Source organism: Ranitomeya imitator, chromosome 1 (genome assembly GCF_032444005.1).
Source record: "Ranitomeya imitator isolate aRanImi1 chromosome 1, aRanImi1.pri, whole genome shotgun sequence".
NCBI lineage: Eukaryota > Metazoa > Chordata > Amphibia > Anura > Dendrobatidae > Ranitomeya > Ranitomeya imitator.
In genome coordinates this window covers 1039917130-1039940704 of record NC_091282.1, presented here as the reverse complement: position 1 = coordinate 1039940704, position 23575 = coordinate 1039917130, and the positions used below count along the sequence as shown (strand labels likewise).

Sequence of the window (23575 nt, the reverse complement as noted above, 5' to 3'; positions counted from 1 at the left end):
CTTCCGCTGAATCTGTACGGGTAGCCGTTAGGTCTGCAGTTCTCTCCAATTCTGCTAGGAGAGCTCTATGGCTTAAATCCTGGGGAGGGGACATTACCTCCAAGTCCAAACTGTGTGGTATTCCTTTTCAGGACATTATATGTTTGGGCAAGCCCTTGATGAGATCTTAGACAAGGCTACCGATTAAAAGAAAGCTCTTCCGGAGCAGAGAAGCTCTAGGAAATGCTTTTTTTGTCCCTCCCGTGAGCAAGCTCCCCAGAGAGATTACAGGGGTAAAGGTAAATCAGGTCGGTGGAGCTACCCCAAAGGGGGTAAAACCAGGAACATCCTTGTCCCCCAACACCAGCAGACCCCTGAGAAGCAATGACTGCTCTCCGGTTTCTCTCCCAATGCTCTTGGGCTTTCTTTCCCAATGGCAGGCCATCACCACAAATCAGTGGGTCCTGCGTACCATACAGGAAGGCCTGAGGTTGGAATTCGAGAGTCCTCCTCCTCATCGTTTGACAATTATCTCCCTACAGTCTCCACACCTTCGAGAATCCCTGATTTCAGATCTTCACGGTCTGCTTCAGGCAGGAGTAATCTCTCGGGTACCATATCAAGAAATGGGAGAGGGTCACTATTCTCTCCTATTTTTGGTAAACAGAACAAAAGCCCTCTGGGAAACACCAGATCATCATAAACCTGAAACCCGTAAATCAGGTGATCAAATATCGAAGATTCAAAATGGAATCAATCACATCAGCAATCCCACTTATTGGTCAGGACTGGGTAATGGCTACGGTAGATCTGAGGGACGCATAACATCAGGTCCAGCTCCTCAAATCTGAGGGAACTAAAAGTGGTGGAGGAGGCGCTAAAAGCCGCATATATCCTCATCCAAGGTCACCATGTACGTGTAATGTCCGACAACTCGACTACAGTGGCCTACCTCCGACACCAGGGAGGCACGAACTACACCAGCCTGAAATTAACCGTTGTAAGGATTTTTTCCTGGGCAGAAAAACACCACCTATCCATCATGGCAGTGCACATAAAGGGATCAGACAATGCCCAGGCGGACTTCCTTAGCAGGAGAGACTTCCATCCTGGGGAATGGTCTCTAAACCAAGAGGTATTCCTATCCCTGGTCCGAAGGTGGGGAAGTCCCAACGTGGATCTGTTTGCCAACGTCAGAACACGAAGTCGAGCACTTCTCCCTCAATCCCTCAAGCGAAGCACAAGGACTGGATGCCTTCTCCCATCCTTGGAAGTTTGCTCTAGCATACGCCTTCCCACCAATTCCTATGTTACCAAGAACACTACAAAAACTACAATTTTGGTAGCACCGATGTGGCCGAGAAGAAGCTGGTACGGCGCATTGACAGACATGTCTCTAGAGTGCCCGATACTTCTGCCCCAGATAGTCGGCCTTCTTCAGCAGGGCCCCCTGCTACACCCAGACTTACACAAGTTGAAACTGGTGGCCTGGTTACTGAGGCCGAGATTCTGAGAGCCAGAGGTCTCTCAGATGACGTAATTCAAACCCTACAAAAAAGTAGGAAACAACCAACGCCATCTATGGCAAGGTTTGGAAAAAAATTTCATCCTGGTGTTTCCCAAACAAACCCGATCCGTTCCATCCCAATATTGCACAAATCTTAGAATTTCTCCAGAAGGGACTGGATCTAGGACTCTCACCTAGTACCCTAAAGGTTCAGGTGTCGGCACTTAGTTCCTTCTTTGATCAGGATTTAGCAAGCCACCGTTTTGTTAGACGTTTCATGACATCTGCAACTAGGATTCGCCCTAGGCTCCATGGCCAGACCCCTCCTTGGCCGTGGTGCATACCGTCACGTTTTGAACATCATGCCAGACTATGGAGATTGCTTCCTGAATGTGGCCTACGTGGCCAGTCAGTGTAGTAAATGTGGAGCTGAATACATTCACTATATTATAGACGTCAAGCAAAGATGTAGATTATCCTGAGATTTTCTCTAGAGGAGCCCTCCTTTCCCTTTGGGAATTTTCTCAACTCAGTGGGCTCTTGTATCTCAGAGTCCATATCAAAAACTACATCTTCCTCCCCCTCCTGAGCAAGGACTGAATAGCAAGACCCTGTAGGGGACATATTCTGGGACACCTTTAAATTCACCATTAACATGTAACACAATTGAGCTTCAGTTTATGATCTGCTCTAATCCAGCAGCAATGTCCTCATTGACATCCTTTTGTCTCCTCCCGCAGGATGTGGATTCCTGCCTGTGTCCATCTATCTTGTTTCCCCATCTTTTTGCAGTGGATCATTATATCATCACTAGTGATAAGTGAGTGTACTCGTTTCTTGGGTTTTCCCGAGCACGCTCGGTTGACCTCTGAGTATTGATGACTGCTCAGAGATTTAGTTTTCATCCCGGCAGCTGAATGATTTACAGCTACTAGCCAGGCTGAGTACATGTGGGGGTTGCCTGGTTACTAGGGAATCCCCACATGTAATCAAGCAGGCTAGTAGCTGTAAATCATTCAGCTGCCAGGATGAAAACTAAATCTCTGAGCAGTCATAAATACTCGGAGGTCACCCAAGCGTGCTCTGGAGAAGACGAGCAAGGAGTACACTCGCTCATCACTAATCCTCACCACACTGAGCCATGGCACTTATGTCACTGGAGACCTCCTGCACCTTTGCAGCTGCCCTGTTTGCTGAGGCACCGGCTATATAAGCTAAATATCAACCACTTTAGGACCCAGTGGAACGCTCCCTGTTGCATGGGACTCCGGCAGAGAAACTTTAGTGTCAGCGCAGCATTCAGACCACCAACCTCAAGATGACCAACACAGGAAGGTGTGCAGTACGGACGGTGAGTATGCTATCCACAATCCCACTGCGCACCTCTTCTCTGTTTGTCTGTGTGCTCAGAGTTGGAGGGCACAAAATGGCAGCCCACTCCACAGACAGTGCTCTGCTTGAGAGTTCTTTCCTCCCTCATCGGAGATAAAAGCAAGCACATCAGCATTCCCGCAGAGAACCTCAGACTTCTCTCATTTCCCATGAAAGACTCAAAGCTGAGGAAGACAGAAGGATATTTATCCAGGATTATTGCTCAGGATTCCAAAAGCTCTGAACGAATGAGTCCTCTCGGCACTGGATCATGGCCATGCCCCCATGGTACCCATTTCTTAGTATTCTCATTGCTGAGAAATACAGACACTTGTCCATCATACATCACCATGAGGGGGGTGCCAGATTGGCCTCAAATTTATTCTGCAGCAGGACAAAAACCCCAAATATAAAGCCAATCTCTTACAGGATATTCAGTGTATAGGAGATCAAGGAGTCCTGGAAATGATATGTCCACTTCAGATTTGCACATCTTCAAGTATGTGTGGGTTTACATAAGGAGACTTAAGGATTTACGCAAGCATACATTATTTTTACACCTGCCTTAAACCTTTGCACAGCATTGTATTCAGTTAGATGAGTGGCACAGTTTATTCACACATACTTATTTTAATATCCATCTTTGAAGTGGGTTTTTATTAAACACTATATGTGCAAGCTGTCCATAGTACAGAACTACATAATATTATACAGTAAATGTTCTGTGGACGTTTACGTTAGAGCAGGGGTCTCAAACACGCGGGCCGCTTTATGCGGCCTGCAGGCAGGGCCGGCATTAGGGGCAGGCAGACGAAGCAGTTGCCTAGGTCCCCCACTCTCCCAGAGACCCCCAGCTTGTGGTGGGCACTAATACCGGCACATGACGAGACAGCTATGGGATATAAAAAAACACGGCACTCTGTAGGAGTAAGCTGTAGGTGCTCAAGCAAGGTATCCAGCTCGTCGTACCAAATGTTCAATATAAAACTTGGCACTTAAAAATTGAAAAAAAGCAATGTTCATTTATTGTGCATCCAGGCAATAAATTCTTGAACATTTTCAGTCGACCACTGGAATTTCAGCAGAACAATCTGGTTCAGTAGTGTAGGTTATTTCTCCTATTATATTGGTGTTTCAGAGGAAGAATACTGGTGCGTGGAGGTCGGTGTCTAATGTATATGAGAACTGCGCGTCCATGGCATGAGACGGATCGTCACTTAGGGTATGCACTCACTGCTGGTGAGGTGATTCAGCGCTGCTGCTCTCTGCGAACTCTGTGGGTTCACCTCACCGGCAGTCATTGCTTTTTTCAATTTTTTGAGTGCCAAATTTTTTTCTGAACATTTGATTCGACAGCTATGGGGCCATGTGTCGCGCTGCCCTCCCATCATTCCTCTTCTGCGTCTGACTCAGCAGGTGCGCGATGATGTCACTTCATTGTGCTCCACACTGTGCCAGAAGTAGAGCCGATGAGACGAGCTGCAGAAGACAGAGCAGCAGGGGAATGGGGAGAGGTAAGTAGTGTGTGTGAATGTGTGTTGTATTAAACTGTGTTGGGGATGCTGCATTATACTGTGTAGGTGTGTGGGGGCTGTATTATACTGTGTGTGTAGGAGGGCTGCATTATACTGTGGGTGGGAGTCCTGCATTATACTATATATATGTGAGGGGGTGCATTATACTGTGTGTGTGGGGGATTCAATAATACTAGATATGTGGAGGGTTAAATTATACTCTGAGGGGGCTGAATTATACTCTGAGGGGGCACTGCCTTATGCTCTATGACGAAGCGCTGCAGGGGGTGCATTGTACTCTGAGGGGGCCATGCATACCAGGATGGGGATGAGGGGACCATGCATAACAGAATGGGGATGGGGTGGCCATGCATACCAGTATGGTGATGAGGGGGCCATGCTTATCATAATGGGGACGAAGGGGCCATGCATACCAGGATGGGGATGAGGGGACAATGCATACCAGAATGAGGATGAGGGGACCTTGCATGCCAGGATGGGGATGAGGGGTCCTGCATCCCTGCGTGCCAGGATGGGGACAATGGGGCAATCCATAAAAGGATGGGGACGAAGGGGCCATGCATACCAGTATGGGGACAAAGGGGCCATGCATACCAGGATGGGGACAAAGGAGCCATGCATACCAGGATGGGGACAAAGGAGCCATGCATACCAGGATGGGGACAAAGGGGCCATGCAAACCAGAATGGGGCCATGCACACCAGGAAGGGGACATAGGGGCCATGCACACCAGGATGGGAACGAAGGGGCCATGCACATAAGGATGGGGACGAAGGGGCCATGCACACCAGGATGGGGACGAAGGGGCCATGCACACCAGGATGGGGACGAAGGGGCCATGCACACCAGGATGGGGACGAAGGGGTCATGCACACCAGGATGGGGACGAGGGGCCATGCATATCTGGATTGGGCACATATATATATATACCAATATCTACCGGGATGGGGGATATTGGTACAGAATTGACCACGATTTTTACTTCACTTTTTTTTCTATTTTCTTCCTCTCAAACCTAGGTACATAACTACAATTTGGGGACATGACTGCAATATGAGAAGCTGGATAACTACATAACTATAATAGGGGGATTTGGATGGGGACATAACTACAATATGGGGACTTGGATGGGGACATAACTAAAATATGAGTGCACATTTATCAGCACATCCATAACAACTCAAGCTCTAAATAAAAATTTACAAACCGCAAAAATGTTCAGTTGTATAGAAAAAAAAATGGTATCACTAAAAATGTCACTTTGTCCTTCAAAGAATGTGGTTCCCCAAATTCAATTTTATTTCCTATGTGCGGCCCATATACCCAGCCGAGTTTGGGACCCCCGCATGGCTGTCCTATAGTTTAGTTTGTGCTACCAACTATCATGTAGGGTGTGTTGTCGTGACTAAAATACTATCTCATCTGTACTGGCATGTCTGTGATCTTCCAAATTAGTTTGTATTCTGTAGTTATCAAACTCCTGGAGTCCTGGCAGACAATCTAAGATATGTCAACTTACTAAAGAGTAACTGGCAGACAGCACAGTACAAATGTCACCTCCCAGCGGATGTTTACTCATCATGTTTTCTGTTTGCTAGCTTTTGTTTTTTTCCTATGAAGTATATGAGTATGCGCTATCTCCAAGGCTCTGTAAATCAAAACCTCTTTGTTTGTGTGCCGGTAAATTGACTGTTGATGTGGTGTCGCACAACGTGTTTGTTATACATTGCCCCCTTTACTCGTTCTTAATCATGCTCCAGTTGTTTAGGAGAGTTCTTACTTCGCTCTGATGGAATTTTTAATTCTCGGATGACTTATACCTCTAAATAGGATCCTACAGTAAAATTTTAGCTACTGTGCAACACATTTTCAAGTGACTTTTTCTTTTTGCATCCTGTATGTAGGTAATTTTTACAGTATAAAAACAATGGGTTCTGCTCATAATGCATTGTGACTTCATTTTATAATTGAGGCTACAAGACTGACGGAACCCTATATCACATACACATATTACCACCATGTAACATAGATGCTTCTGCAAGTAGTTAATTAATTTTTACTTCATCTTAAAGTCACAATTCACATTATATGGCTGTTGGACCAACGATTTTTCATTCAGCTGACCGCCGTCCCGGCTGTCTCTCCCATACATAGTAGCAGTCATTCGACCGAACTCCCATGTCCTCTAGAAGAACGCCAGTAAAAGATATCTCTGCTGGTGGCTTATCTCCAGGACTATAAAGAGATCGGCAGTCTGAAACCAGACCTCTCCAGTCAACATCTTCCCAGACAATGTTTTGACAAGCGCCCCCATATACATAGTGTCAGCTGAAACTGTCGATATTGGCTGTTGTGACCGACATTAGTCTCATGTGCATGTGTATGTCAGTTGTCTTCTGTGATGTGATCAAAATTGTTTTTTTTTTTTTATTAAGTACTACTGTGTGCCAGTTTCTCTTTAAAGTACTCCGTATGCTATCCAGAGCAATTTGTAATGATGATGATATGTTGAAAACATAGTGCCTTGCAAGATATATGGTAATTTTTACCTGCTTGTACTACCGCATCCTGGTGTTCAAAATATATAGGTCTATGCACATAACTCTATTAAGGCTCTACAATGATTATACATGCCCAGTATAATGCAACTATTCTGCCAGATCTCTAGGTAATGTCACAGCGATGTTTGCCAGAATTGTTTTCCTTGTGCTTGTTGGAAAGAAAGCCGAGCATGTGCAGTAGTATGCTCAATCAGTGACCGCTACAGAGAAGAGGCCCATCTCTCCTCTTCAGTTTGTGAAAACAGGCTGTGAACAAGTATCTGGAAGAAGGAGACGGCATGGGCAAGTGGTATCATGGTCGTCATTGATTGAACGGTCAGGTTCTGCATCCTGTGCCCACATGCACCAAAGCTCATACAGCCCTGAGAGGAAGAAAGGTGGGAGGGCTGCAAACAATGAAGAGAATAGAGCGGTGTCCTCAAACACTAACCATGAACCCCAGTTTGATTTAGCAGTTACAGTATCTATTTTTTTATTTCAATTTAACTGTCATAATCTTGTTCATGCAAGTAGTAGTAGTATGGTATTTCATACCTAAACGCAACATCATTTCTATAAAGTCAGTCACCTGTAATATTCAAGCAAAACTAAAATAATTTCTTGAAATTCATCTCACTTTTTTTTATATATATATCTAGAATGAAGATGGACTTCAAGAATACTTTGAAACAGTTGTGAAACTGTGTAACGTTGACCCCAAGAAAATAATTGGATGGGTAATTAAGGATTTGCTCGGTCACCTAAGGCAGCAGAATCTCCCTATCAAACAAAGGTTGGTCTTGTTTACTGCAGCTCGTTTTCTAATAAACATGCCATTCTTATACATAGAAATAATTTCCCTTTGTTATATTGGATTTAAATAAATGTCAAGATTCGCAAGGATTTATAATTGTGGATCATTTAAAGAGATGACCAGATATTTTCAAGTGAGCAATACTGGCAGCATCACAGCTCAAAATAATCTGGAGGATATCCTGCCAATTTTATGTCCGAACAAGCCAAAATGTTATTAAAGAAAACCTGATCCACGGGGAACATGTGTCAGACACTGATTGCAGACAGGTATGTTTAACTGAAGCAGAAAAAATATATACCGGTACCTTTTCTCTGTCTGACAAGTCCCCCATACAGCTGCTTCTTCCTGCCTGCTGTCAGACTGAGAGGCCTCTTCCTGCATGCATGTATAAGGTCAGACCGGGCACTGCAGAGGAGCGGCGGGAAGAAGCCGCCAGGGACCAACCTGTCGCACTAGACTCCTGTGTGGTTCGGTTCCCAACAGCTTTTACAGGATGTTTTTCTCTGAAATGTCACAGCGCTTCAGAGTCAAACATGTATGGCTGAAATCATGCAGCTACTGTCTCATACATGATGTCCATAGTTCAGGCATCATGTATCAGCTGTCAGGTGCCCTTTAATGGTTGTAGAAATATCCCTAATTTGCACTATTGTGTAAGTTAAATTCTGATAATAGGGGCAGTAGTCCCCTCAAACTTTTCATTTATGTCCAACTTTTTTCAGAATCCAATTTCTGCAGTTAAGATATTTCCCCATTCAAATTATCTGATCCCTTCTGCCTGTAGAAGGTGCATTTTCCAAATATATATTAGGGATCACCAAACCATGAACACGCTTACTTAAATCCCGTTGTCATGATTTTTCTTAAGGTACCTTCACACACAACGATATTGTTAACGATATCGTTGCTATTTGTGACGTAGCAACGATATCGTTAATGAAATCGTTATGTGTGACAGCGACCAACGATCAGGCCCCTGCTGGGAGATCGTTGGTCGCTGAATAAAGTCCAGAACTTTATTTCGTCGCTGGATCTCCCGCGGACATCGCTGGATCGGCGTGTGTGACACCGATCCAGCGATGTCTTCACTGGTAACCAGGGTAAACATCGGGTAACTAAGCGCAGGGCCGCGCTTAGTAACCCGATGTTTACCCTGGTTACCATGCTAAAAGTAAAAAAAAACAAACAGTACATACTTACCTACAGCCGTCTGTCCTCCAGCGCTGTGCTCTGCTCTCCTCCTGTACTGTCTGTGAGCCGGAAAGCAGAGCGGTGACGTCACCGCTCTGCTTTCCGGCTCACAGACAGTACAGGAGGAGAGCAGAGAAGCAGAGCGCAGCGCTGGAGGACGGACGGCTGTAGGTAAGTATGTACTGTTTGTTTTTTTTTACTTTTAGCATGGTAACCAGGGTAAACATCGGGTTACTAAGCGCGGCCCTGCGCTTAGTTACCCGATGTTTACCCTGGTTACCGGCATCGTTGGTCGCTGGAGAGCGGTCTGTGTGACAGCTCTCCAGCGACCAAACAGCGACGCTGCAGCGATCCGGATCGTTGTCGGTATCGCTGCAGCGTCGCTTAATGTGAAGGGGCCTTTAAATGAGTACGCCCCCGCTGCTTTCGCCATCAATAGCAACTGATTATTGTAGTCTAGCAGCAATGAACATTATAATCTTCTCATCATCAGGGTCCCTGTTCTACTGCTTTCGAAAGATTTCCAGAAGATTACATTTATTGTTGAAATGCGTTGTAAGTCTTGGCCGTATGTAAGGAAATAAAGTTATATCCTACTGCCCTGTACCAAAAAAACTCCATTTCACTATACCCATTATCGTATCTGCATATATTCAGGTTTGATTTGAATGTTACCTCACCTGTTATGTACAGTCTAAAATTATTTTCTCACTACGTCTCTTAAACACCATAATTTTCAGTTGCCTCAGTACTAAACACATTCTTGAAATTGTATGTTTTCATAGTACATCTCTTCTGTTTTCTTGAAAATAAATATTTATTCACTTAAAAAAATATCTAATTATTGAAATGAATCAGACAGGTTAAAAAATAACAAGTTATGCCTACCATCACCGATTCCATGCAGGTCGTGTTTCGCCACTTATGTAATACCGGCGGAATTATGTTCATCATCGCTTTAGCTACAGTAGCTCCTGTTCATCTGTTACCTGCTGTTTCCCCGCCACCTACGTGGTACCCGCTGTGTCAATCCTCATAGGTGCCGCCACTTACCTGCTGCTTTCTGGTCTATGATTCTTGGTGTCATCTTTGCCATACCGGATTTTAGCTGTATACTGCAATACAGTTACCGGAAATTGCTGTATATAGTAAAAATAGTCGATCAGTCCATTCCAGGTTCATATCCCCTAAAAGAGGGGAAAAAAATAGGAAAGGAAAAAAATTTGACATTTTTAATTATCCTCATTTCCTATTTTGTCTATATTGACATTAAGAAAATAAACATTCTATTGCAATATCTGTATGTCTGAGCTATCATAATATAAAATTACTTAACCTGCACAGTCAATAACGTAAAGCAAAATATTAAGTTAAAATTCCAGATTCCAGAATGCTTCTGTTTTACTATACCCATAAAATGTGATAAAAGGCCATAAAAACATCGCCTGTACCCTAAAATAGTATCAGCTTGCAACATAAATAACAAGCCCTCAAACAGCTCCATGAATGGGGGAAAAAAGTCACAAGTCTTAGAAAATAACAACACAAACACAATTTTTTAAATTAAAGGGAACCTGTCACCCCGTTTTTTGAGATTGAGCTATAAATACTGTTAAATAGGGCCTGCGCTGTGTGTTCCTATAGTGTATGTAGTGTACCCCGATTCCCCATGTATGCTGAGAAATAACTTACCAAAGTCGCCGTTTTCGCCTGTCAATCAGGCTGGTCAGGTCGGGAGGGCGTGGTGACATCGCTGGTTCTTCCTCAGCTTTACGTTGGTGGCGTAGTGGCGTAGTGGTGAAGACACAGCGCGCGATCTGCGCTGTCATCCCTTTCGTCGGTGGGGGCGGCCATCTTCCTGGGGCCGCGCGTGCGCAGATCGAGTGCTCTGCTGCACGGGGCTTCAGGAAAATGGCCGCGGGATGCCGCGCGTGCGCATTAGAGATCGCGGCGGCCATTTTCCCAAAGCCGAGATGCAAACTCGGCTTTGGGAAAATGGCCGCCGCGATCTCTAATGCGCACGCGCGGCATCCCGCGGCCATTTTCCTGAAGCCCCGTGCAGCAGAGCACTCGATCTGCGCACGCGCGGCCCCAGGAAGATGGCCGCCCCCACCGACGAAAGGGATGACAGCGCAGATCGCGCGCTGTGTCTTCACCACTACGCCACCAACGTAAAGCTGAGGAAGAACCAGCGATGTCACCACGCCCTCCCGACCTGACCAGCCTGATTGACAGGCGAAAACGGCGACTTTGGTAAGTTATTTCTCAGCATACATGGGGAATCGGGGTACACTACATACACTATAGGAACACACAGCGCAGGCCCTATTTAACAGTATTTATAGCTCAATCTCAAAAAACGGGGTGACAGGTTCCCTTTAAATTCTAATTTTTTATTTTTTTTTATCACAAGGAAAAAAATGGAAAACTAGACAAGTTTCCTGTCACCATAATCATACTAATAACTGAAGACTCATTTTGCTTGGTTATTGTTACCGCAGAATAAAAGAAATAAAAACACTTACGGTAATTTGTTTTCCAGTACATTGTATAGTAAAATGAATGGTGTTAATCAAAACTATAACTCATCTCTCAAAAAAAAGTCCTCATATTTTTATGTTGTTGGAAAAAAAAAAAAAAACCAATAACTACATAAGAAAGGAAATTGTCTGCAGGGCGTTACTGTACTTTGGATTGATCGTTCTTATGTTCCTACAGTATTTCTGTATGCATAAACGGCTCTCATGCATCTTCTTTTTTTTTTTTTAGTGTGGTCAGTCCCAGCTCATTAGCCGAACTTCTAACTCTTTTGGAGAAAAGAGTTATTTCCTCATCAGCTGCTAAACAGGTATGTACATATATATTCATTGTAATAGCACAGGGTCATATAAAAATGTAAAGTGATCAATCAACAAAATATTTGTCATTAGGGGCATCTTTTATTTGAAAATAAAATTACCTTTCTATTGTCCATATGAAAGATGCCACCAGTGATGTTTCTCTGGTGATGTACTCATCTAGTTGTCTGACTCCTGCAGCCATTCACGGGCTACATCGATCCTGTAACTTCTGAACGAAGCTGGCATTGCTTCTAGGCCTCGGGAGCAATGGAGCAAGTCTGTCACCTGATTTCACAATACAAACTTCATACATTAATAATTAGACAGGGCTGTAGAGCCGGTAAGCCAAACCTCCGACTCCTCAACTTCCATGAATCCCACTCCACGACTCCGACTGCGCCTCCCTCATACATGGCTGATGTTTGAGTTATAAATTTACTGTAGTAAAATGAGAACGTCAGGCTTTTAATCATTATTATGATATAATAATCAAGTCATTTAGCTAGAACATAATATATTTATTGGAAAACAAATTTAGAACAAAAACATTTTGCATATTTACAATTTATTATACACTACGCAGTAAGTGGGGAAAAAAGTTTTCAACAAAAACGTACTGGATAACATTTGTGCAATCTATGAATTTGTTCTGAGAAATAATATCACCTCCATCAGATCGTCCTTCATAGATGACCTCAAATCTGACCTAATTATTTTAAGGCTAGAGAACAACCTCTCTACACTAACTTGGGTTGGTGGCAAAACCGTAACCACATGGGCAACATCTCTAACAGTTTCAGGGTATATAGAAATTGCTTTGTGCACAGTCAGTTTTGATGAACGATTGAACTCTTCTACTTCTTTTAGAGCAAGTGAAAAATTTTGCTGAAATATGGTCACTCTGTTTTCCACGTGAGTGAAATCTTTTCCCATGTAGCAACGCTTTGTCTGCTCCATGTCTGCTCCACTGGCAGGACCTGAATCCTATTGCTCTTGGCCATTCAGTAGACCACTCATCCTAACTGCTACCTCAATCAGAGCTTCTTTTCCTTTAGTAAGCTGTTGATCATCCAGCAATATACGATGACTTGGGTCCACATAAACAGCTGCCAGAAGAATTTTATTTTCTAATAGCAGTCTCTCTTTCCGTTTCATTGAAACAGAAATGCCATCTGTGATTAAACCTCTTTGGGACAGGCAAAATAACAAGTTCTTCCACTCCTTTGTAAAAATGGCAGGAGTTAAATCCTCAGCTTGTAACTTTTTTAATCACTGTAAATGGGTGATGAAACAGTGCCTTCAATTCAGCCACCTGTGTCCATTGACCATCATGTACTGTTACCTGAAGGTTGGCCATATCTACAAGGAAGGATTTCAGCTCAAGCAATCACTCAATCATTAAATAGTGCTGCCTCACCAAGTGGCTTGATCCACAATTGCCCCTTTTCCAGCACATCTCTTCAAGATGTAATCAATTTTAGGGGTTCTAGCAGTAATAGCCAATTTCCTCACTTTGCTAATCAGAGCAGGGCTGCCACTAGAAATTTTGGGGCCCCATACTGGCAAAATTTTCGGGGCCCCCTTGAAACTCCGCCCAGGCTCCACCCCAGCCCCGCCTCCAGGCTCCACCCCACGAACTGTCCACAGTCCCACCGCTCTATCTTGGAAAATCTCCACTTCTCACCTATCACACATTGACAGTTCCCATCACCAGATCACACATATAGCCGGCAGCTTTTGTTTTGGCCAAAAGATTTTTTAAGCCGCCACCATAACACGGTAGACACTTTTGGCCGGGCCCTACTCTGCTGTAACCTATTAAATATTTGTTAAAATATGCAATACAATTTAGGTATATTTTTATTTATTTTTCAATTTTTAAAATGACCTATAATACTACATACAAGCAACAAATACCACAGCACTATGACCAGATGACATATTACCACCACAGTGATCGAATAATATAAAATACAAGGAACAAATACCGCTACACCATGACCAGACCGCATATTACCACCAATGACTGAATACTACAATACTGATCAGTAATAAAAAAAAAAACCACAATACTATCACCATCAGTGCCATTATGCACAGGAGATCTGTAATTAGTAAGCAGTGTCTGTGTACAGGTAATACAGTGATCACCGGTGACATTACACACAGGAGCTCTGTATATAATGTATAGGTAATACAGTGATCACTGGTGACATTGTACACAGGACCTCTGTATATAGTATACAGTGTATAGTGTCAGTGTATAGGTAACACTGACTCACCAGTGATGTCTCTAGGTGAAATCCTTCATCTTTCATCCAGCAAGCAAGACAACAATAAAAATAGCAAGCTGGACAGAAAAATAGCAAACCAAAGAAAATACAAGCAGGAACTTAGCTTCTGCTGAGAAGACAGGTCACAAGAACGATCCAGGAGTGAACTAGACCAATACTGGAACATTGACAGGTGGCATGGAGCAAAGATCTAAGTGGAGTTAAATAGAGCAGCCAGCTAACGAATTAACCTCATCATCTGTGGAAGGAAACTCAGAAACACCCACCAGAGGAAGTCCATGGACAGAACCAGCCGAAGTACCATTCATGACCACAGGAGGGAGCCCGACAACAGAATTCACAACAGTACCCCCCCCCCCCTTGAGGAGGGGTCACCGAACCCTCACCAGAGCCCCCAGGCCGACCAGGATGAGCCAAATGAAAGGCACGAACCAGATCGGCAGCATGAACATCAGAGGCAAAAACCCAGGAATTATCTTCCTGACCATAACCCTTCCACTTGACCAGGTACTGGAGTTTCCGTCTCGAAATACGAGAATCCAAAATCTTCTCCACTACATACGCCAACTCCCCCTCAACCAACACCGGGGCAGGAGGATCAACGGATGGAACCACAGGCGCCACGTATCTCCGCAATAACGACCTATGGAACACATTATGGATGGCAAAAGAAGCAGGAAGGGCCAAACGAAATGACACAGGATTGATAACCTCAGAAATCTTATACGGACCAATGAAACGAGGCTTAAACTTAGGAGAGGAAACCTTCATAGGAACATAATGAGACGACAACCAAACCAAATCCCCAACACGAAGTCGGGGACCCACACAGCGCCGGCGGTTAGCGAAACGTTGAGCCTTCTCCTGGGACAATGTCAAATTGTCCACCACATGAGTCCAAATCTGCTGCAACCTATCCACCACAGTATCTACACCAGGACAGTCCGAAGACTCAACCTGCCCTGAAGAGAAACGAGGATGGAAACCAGAATTGCAGAAAACGGCGAAACCAAAGTAGCCGAGCTGGCCCGATTATTAAGGGCGAACTCAGCCAATGGCAAAAAGGACACCCAATCATCCTGATCCGCAGAAACAAAGCATCTCAGATATGTTTCCAAAGTTTGATTAGTTCGTTCGGTTTGGCCATTTGTCTGAGGATGGAAAGCCGAGGAAAAAGACAAATCAATGCCCATCCTAGCACAAAAGGATCGCCAAAACCTCGAAACAAACTGGGAACCTCTGTCAGAAACGATGTTACATCTTAAGCATGGGTAGAAACCTGGTTGTTGTGAACCCTGCAAACTATTAAATACCAAAAAACAATTCTTGTTTTCGAATGCTACTACTAATTGGTATATTAAGGACTATATCTCCTGCAAGACTGAAGGGGTGATTTATGCAATCAGGTGCCCGTGCGATAAGATTTATGTCGGGAGGACGAAGCGTCCCCTGTATGTGAGGATAAATGAACATCTGAGAAATATAAATAAACAATTTCAGGGCCATCCGTTATCCAAACATTTTTTAATTCATCACGGGGGCTCACTCAGGGGTACTCGCATTACAGGTTTGAAAGTTGTACATAAGAGTTTGAGAAAAGGCGATTACATTAAACAGATGTCCAGAGAAGAAACTAAAATGATCTTTGAACTTGACACTCTGGCTCCAAAGGGTCTAAACAGCGAAATAGAGCTGTTTGCTTTTAATGGATAATGGCTATGTCGGAGCGCTGGAGGGTATTTAAGATGTGGGGTTATCATGGACCATCCCTGAAGAAGGAACACGCTAGTTCCGAAACGCGTTGTAATTGGTCCTCTCCGCTTCCCCTAGCCTAGTCATGTGTATACTCACGTGATCGTGACGTCACGGAAGGTCCTGCTTCGGCAGAGAACCTAGCGGCTACTCCAGCGTTCATCTACTCCACATGGTAGGCGGGCTTGGAGCGTTCTGCCACCGGCCGGGGCAGCGCCCAAAGCAGATCTACCTGAAGATCCTCACCGGAACTGCAGACATAGCCGACACCGTTCAGTAAGAACACTACAAGGAGATCGCAAGTCACCACTGTTGAAAATAGAGGTAATAACTTGCTACATCCATGTAATTTTGAAACACAACGATTCTGGTCTTTTATACAGCAGGACTTTTGCTACTTTGTGGTCAGTCTCATAATAATATGGTTAGTGTCTGGTAAATTATACACCTCTTTTTGGTTAATACTAGGCTGCATTGAACGGAGGATTTTTTACTCAGCGCAGGTATAATATTATTTATTATTGTCATAGATTATGATACAAAAGGGTGGATTTGTATCATTACCTGCTGCGGGTTTCTTGAGGTTAGAAGCACTACTGGTCTTTCTCTATATATAGTGTAATGCTTGCAAGAATAGGGAATCATGCACTATATAATCTGGGATAGATATAAAACAATAAATAACAATAAATCAATAGGACATAAGATAAGTATAAAGTTTTGTAAAATATGTTGTTAGATAGCCTTTACTTTGAACTTTCAATGTCAGGGTACAGCTCACTAAATGCTTCACATCATATTCAAGAACATGCACACACACGCAAAAAAATATATATATGACCTCATCGATCCTGTTACTGTATTTCCAAATTTGAGATGTTAGAAAACCGGTTTTCCCCTTATATTCTATGTATAGTGTATATGTCATCAGAGCAGCTAATTTCTTCAAACATGAGCTGAGAGAAAAAAACAAACTAAAACATCAAGCATACAGAGACAACATATACTGGACTGTTGATGTATGCACAGTTTATTGAAAGTTTAGATATGCTTTAAGAAGTTCTTGCCTTCCTTAATCTTGCTTTCTTGTTCGCTCCAGAAGTTCTGAGATGAATGTAGGTTTTCATTCCCTGTGTTTGTTATTTTTTCCCCTTATCTGTGGAGGAGGAGCTTCACTACTTATCATGAACATAACCTGCAGCACAGATTCATCTCGCCTAAAAATCCACACCTTAGATCAGGAATAGGACAGACATTTATAGGACATTTCCTACATAGGTTCACTTTATACCGACTCCACCAAAATAGGCTCCGACTCCACAACCCTGTAAATAGACCTTTGACCTGATGGGACTGGTAGGCTTAGTTTGAAAATTCATGTGAGAATGGCTGAATAATTCTCAATTTATAATGAGTTGGATTCAAAACATGCTAAAATATGTTTCCTTTTAGACTGCATTTAATCTATGTTTCACAATGGGTACATTGTAATTCATACCAGTCATAAAACAGAACAAATCAAAAGAGAAGAAAATAAGCATACACTATAGAATCAAAATAAAAAGTTTCCTGTTGCTATTTGTGTGTACTGTTCAGAAATCATATTTTTGATCTATAACTCGTGTATTAATACAAATCTAAGTTGGAAAGTAAGTATTATTATCATGTATGCAAGTGGGCCATAAGGTAAAGGGGCACTAAGTGTTCCACCAGAAGCTGGTTATCGTAAGACTTAGACCGAGAGAGGCAAGCAGAGTATAGGGATTGTATTGACCTATTCAAGATTTTGTAGAATTTACTGGGACGATTTCTATACTAATATATATTTATGTGGGCAATATAGAGTTGAGCAGTGCTTTCCAGTCTGGTAAAGAAGGAACATAGTAGACAAGTCAGTTTGTTGCAATAACTTTTTTTTTTTTTTTTTTTTATCAGCAGATTATTTTTATTGCATTTTTCAAGATTGGAAAGTCAAACATTTAAACCATCAATAGGTCAGAAGTAGTTTGTGGATAATATCCGTGCTGCCGACAGGATTTAAGACATACACTGTATTCCAAATTATTATGCAAATTGGATTTAAGTGTCATAAAGATTTAATTGTTTTGTTTTTCATAAATAAACTTGTGGATGGTGTTGTGTCTCAGGGCTTAATAGATAACTGAAATCAATCTTAAACACGTGATAATTAGTTTTCCAGGTGATTCTAATTAAAGGAAAACTACTTATAAATTATGTTCCACATTATTAAGCAGGCCAAAGGTTTCAAGCAATAGGAGAAATAAAAAGGATCTCTCTGCTGCTGAAAAGCGTTAAATAGTGCAATGCCTTGGACAAGGTATGAAAAAATTAGATACTTCACAAAAACTTTGTGATCATCATACTGTGAAGAGATTTGTGACTGAAACAGAGCACAGACAGTTCATGCAGATAAAGGCATAATGAGGAAGGTTTCTGCCAGACAAATTCATTGGATTAAGAGACCAGCTCTCAAAATACCATTACAAAGCAGCAAACAGTTATTTGAAGCTGCTGGTGCCTCTGGAGTCCCTCGAACCTCAAGGTGTATGATCCTTCAAAGGCTTGCTGTGGTGCATAAACCTACTATTCGACCACCCCTAAACAGTGTTCATGAGCAGAAATGGTTGCAGTGGGCCCAGACATAGATGAAGACTAATTTTCAAACAGTCTTGTTTACTGATGATTGTCGAGCTACCCTGGATGGTCCAGATGGATGGAGTAGTGGATGGTTGGTGGATGGCCACCATGTCGCAACAAGGCTGCGACGTCAGCAAGGAGGTGGAGAAATCATATTTTGGGCCGGAATCATAGTCTAAAAGCAGAAACGTGCCTTCAGGAGCAAAATCATCTTCATACATGACAATGCCCCATCTCATGCTCCAAATACCACCACTGAGTCATTGGCTGCTATGGGCATAAAAGGAGATAAACTCATGGGGTTGTCACCATCTTCTCCTTACCTCAGCCCTCAATACCTTTGGAGTATCATCCAGCACAAGATCTATGAGGGTGGGAGGCAGTTCACATCAAAACAGCAGCTCTGGGAAGCTATTCTGACTTCATGCAAAGACGTACAAGCAGAAACTCTCCAAAAACTCAAGAATGCAAGAATTGTGAAGGTGATATCAAAGAAGGGTTCCTATGTTAACATGTAACTTGGCCTGTTAGGATGTTTTGGAGTTAAATAGTTTTTTTGTTCAGTGAATGTGACCTCCTAATGCTGCAAATGCCACAAATGAGCATTTTCAGTTCTTTAAAACATATCAAATGTTTAGAAATTCTACTGTGCCTAATAATTTGGAACCGTGCATTTTGAGTTTTTATTCATTTTGGAGATTATACTGTTATCATTGGGAGGTTTCTTCAATAACATTCGATGTATACTCTAACGGGTATTGACTTTTATTAGACTGACTGTCATTTGCACAGACCATTTAGGAAAATCCAAGAAAAATGGAATTTGCATAATAATTTGGAACATAGGGTATATACCAGTGTAGTAAAATGATGGTTTATTTCGACACGTTTCGAAGTACAAAGTTACTTCTACTTTAGTAAAACCATCATTTTACTACACTGGGATATATGTCTTAAATCTTGTCAGCAGCGCAGAGACTATCCACAAACTCCTTCTGACCTATTGATATTTAACGGTCACTAGCTGACCCGTGAATCTTCTGCAGCTGATATTGCACTATATGCTGTTTTTACGGATTAAACAGATGCATTTAATCTGAGCGTAAAGGTCACTATATCTCTTGGATAAGACCCTATTTTGCCCTGATCTCTCCTACAGTTTTCCTTGGATATAAACATTTAAACCAGGCATCATAAACAAAGGGGACTAAATGGGTAAAGGGGTAGGGGAAATATAAGGAGGGAAGGAAAGCTAACAAACTTTATTGGGCAGGAAAACGGGAGGGAGATGATAAGAGGGAAAGAAAAAGGTAGGGTGGGTAGGTCTCCTAGCATCACTACATTATAGAAAAACATGACTATACGCTATTAACTCAAGTTATTGTTACAAACATGTAACTGAGAAAATAAAATCAAAGTTTGGTATTCAAGATTTTGAACATCTTAAACATTTGTATTGGCGTTGGATTGTAATTCTTAATTCCAGTAATACCATATAACTCTATATATTTAGAGAGTGTTATTTCTAATTGCGGAGGATAGTTCAAATGTGTTAAGGGATGATATTTTATCTATTAGGAATATTGGATGACTTTCAATTGGTTGCCAACAAATGTTTCATAACCTAAAGGTATGTATAATAATGAATCTGGAATTAGCAGGAAAGCTATATATGTCTAGTGAACATAATAGAGAGGCTTCCAAACGAATATTTATGTTGGTAATGTTCTTTAAAAGAACTAAGATATTATCCCATAGCTTCCTACTCTTGGGGAAAACCCCAGAAAATATGATTGAGGTTAGCTTTAAGTCTGCAATCTCTCCAACATTTGTCCAGTCAAGAGAAAGATAATTTCAGCCTTGTAACAGTGTAGTACCATTTAGTTAAAAGCTTAAAGGGGTTTTCTCACGAACAAAAGTTCATTTTAATTAACAGAGCTTGGAATAATAATAATTTCCACAATTGGACTTGTTGAAATAAAATGTTCCTGTGCTGAAATAATCTTATAAATGTGCCCCTGCTGTGTACTGTGTAATGGCCGTGTCTGACCATAGAGGAACATAGTCTGATCATATCACATCTGTTAGCGCTATATAAAAAATAAAGATTATTATTATTATCTCCTGGGTGGGGGGGAAGCAAAAGAGTATACAGACAGGACAGCAGGGGATCACAGCTGATTCTTTTTGTCAGGTTTTGGATGAGAAGTAAGATATCTTTAGATAAGACAATTGGAAATTTTAGATATTTCCTAAGTACTTTACTCATTTTTAGAAAGTTGTGTAAAAGACCTCATCTAAAATACTGAAATTGGATTTCAATGCTTGAAAGTGAGTGAATGTTAGGTTTGTTCTCTATTATCATTATTATTATTGTAGAGAAATCTTTGCTCCGTAAGGGTCCGTTCAGACGTTTCGGACTTGATGCGGGCTTATGCAGCGTCAAACCCGTGGTGGCCAAAAGTTACAGCATAGTGGATGGGATTTCTAGAAATCCCATGCCCACTATGCATCCACAGACACCTGTGGCCCACCCGCAGAGACGGACATGTGGCGCATCTCTCCAGACCGCAGCATGTCAATTTCACCATTAGAATGTATTGAACGCGGTAAATCCGCAGGATTCAGTGAACATTTGCGAATTCAACTGCGCTCATTAGACGGCAGCGCTTTGGACACAGCGAACATGCACTGGAGCCAAAGCACTGCTATTTCCAGATTGTGTGCACCCGGCCTATTTTCTCCCATTTGTTACAGGAAAAGTTGGTAATCAGAGTATTTAGATAGGTAATCTAAATATTATTTAGAGCAGGAGTGTCAAACTGCATTCCTCAAGGGCTGCAAACAGGTCATGTTTTCAGGATTTCCTTGTATTGCACAGGTGATAATTTAATCACCTACACACATAATGATTGCAGCACCTTGTGCAATGCTAAGGAAATCTTGAAAACACGCATGGTTTGTGGCCCTCGAGGTATGCAGTTTGACACCCCTGATTTAGAGGATCCTCAGTAACAGGAGTATTGGAACTTTTGACTTTGTTTCTAAGCAGTAATAGTTGAACTGATCATCGGGAGAGAAGAGTGGAAGGTTGGGACATTAAATGGGCTAAGATTAAGGAAGATTGGGGTTGCTAATTCATATATGCAGATTCTATTTCTGTCCAAGAAGTCTTTTTCACGGAAGAAGCAACTTCTGCTTTGCAGAGTTCGGTTTGCTTAGTAATATGCATGTAAATTAAATAATCCTAGTCCTCCTTTTTGTTTTATGTTTTTTTTTTTAAATCTGTTTTGCATTTCGGGTGGTTTTGTATTTCCAAACATGTTTTATTCATTATTTTTGCAAACGATTAAGCCAGGTATCCGGAAAGTGTCTTGGACTGGTTCTAAAAATGTATTGCATCTTTGGGAGGACACACATTTAAAAAATTATTACTCTACATAGCCATGAGAATTCATTTTTTTCTACGTTTGTAATACGAATACTAGTTTGGATATCGTTGAAAGAAACAAAGGGTAAGGAGGGCACTGCTTCACTATGCTAAAAGGGGTTCTCCAATAGCATGCTAATGAACAAATGTGGCAGATCAAGAAGAATTGCTTTTTTTTTTTTTTTTTTTCATTCTTCCTCCCAAAAATCAGATTAAAAAATGATCAATTGTCATGTGCCCGAAAATGGTACCAATAAAAACGTCAAGTCGTCCCGCAAAAAAGCAAGCCATAACATGACTGTCAGCCGAAATATGGAAAAATTAAATCTCTCAAAATGTGGTTATGCAAAAACTATTTTTTGCAATAAAAAGCGTCTTTTAGTGTGTGACAGCAGCCAAACATACAAACCCGATATAAATCTGGTATCGCTGTAATCGCACCGACCCGAAGAATAAAGTCGCCTATTCACTTATACCGCTTGAGGAACGGCGTAAAAAATAAAACCAATTGTTCACCCGCTGTTCATTTTTTCATTCTGCCTCCCAAAGATCGCAGTAAGGCTCGGCACACATTTATCCTGAGGTCTGCGTTGAGCCCTTACACTGGGGTTTCCTTGTAAATCTCTGAAATACATAATTCGGACGGAACCTGTGGCAGAAGATTTCCTATAATGAGGCAAATGGAGGCACTGTGGACGCTGTCCGAGCTGTGATCCGGCGGTGTCCCTCTTTTTTGGTTAGGATAAAAGTGCTTTTGGCCACAGTTTTGTGCACTTCTGAAAAGGACACCGCTAAACAGAGTCCAGAGTAACTCTGCTGCCTCATTATAGTGAATTGATCCCTCAAGAGTTTCACCTGAATCACGTCACTCAGAGATTTAGTTGGAAACCCCAAAGTAAGTGCTCTGCGTAGAGCGCCGGATAACTGTGATCCAAAAGGTTATGTAAAATGTTCCCAATAAAAGCTTCAATGCAATGCACAAAAAAAGCAAGTCCTCACTCAGGTCTGTCATCTGTTAATGGAAATATAGGGGGCATCCACGTTACTGGTAGCACATAGGCTCTGGAAAAGCGGAATGGCTCCTCACCCACCAAAAGAAATTCAGCAAATTCTGTGCTCCCAAATCCAAAAGCCTCCCTTCCTTTTGAGCCACACAGTGTACCTAAAAAACATATAGCTTCCACAGTTGGCATTTCTGAAGCAATGAGAGCCCGCCTAACTTAACGTGTGCATGCCTCCAGAAGCACAGGCTGGGCATAATGTACTAGTGACTGCAAAGTACTAGTCACTACAACGTACTGGTCACTACAGCAGCAGTTTGCAATTTTCACTTGTCAATATTCATTGCTGCTTGTTTCTGGAAAATACCCATGGAGTCAAAATCAGCACTACATCGGTAGATATATTCCCCTATGGGTGTTATTTACAAAATGGGGTCACTTGAGGGAGGATTCTGCTCTTCCAGCAATTAAGGGCTCTGTATATGGAGTCCGCAAATTCTTCTAGGAAAATCTACGATCCAGGAGGCAACTAGCGCTCTGTTCCTCCTGAGTCATGGGAAAACCCCTTTAATGTGACAGTTTTCCTGTGCCTGTAGACACATCGGGCTTCTGCCGCCGGGATCAGCCGAATGATTCACTGCGCCTGCATGGAATTCGCGC

General features: G+C 42.3%; 1 protein-coding gene across 1 annotated transcript in view; it reads left to right on the top strand.

Moving 5' to 3' along the window:
• GATB (glutamyl-tRNA amidotransferase subunit B) overlaps nucleotides 1-23575 on the top strand; it is a 257231-nt gene that overhangs the window by 204996 nt on the left and 28660 nt on the right. Inside the window, exons 10-11 of the mRNA XM_069744064.1 lie at nucleotides 7592-7725; nucleotides 11710-11788. Coding sequence (XP_069600165.1) covers nucleotides 7592-7725; nucleotides 11710-11788 — 213 coding nt within the window. The remainder of the gene's footprint in view (nucleotides 1-7591; nucleotides 7726-11709; nucleotides 11789-23575) is intronic.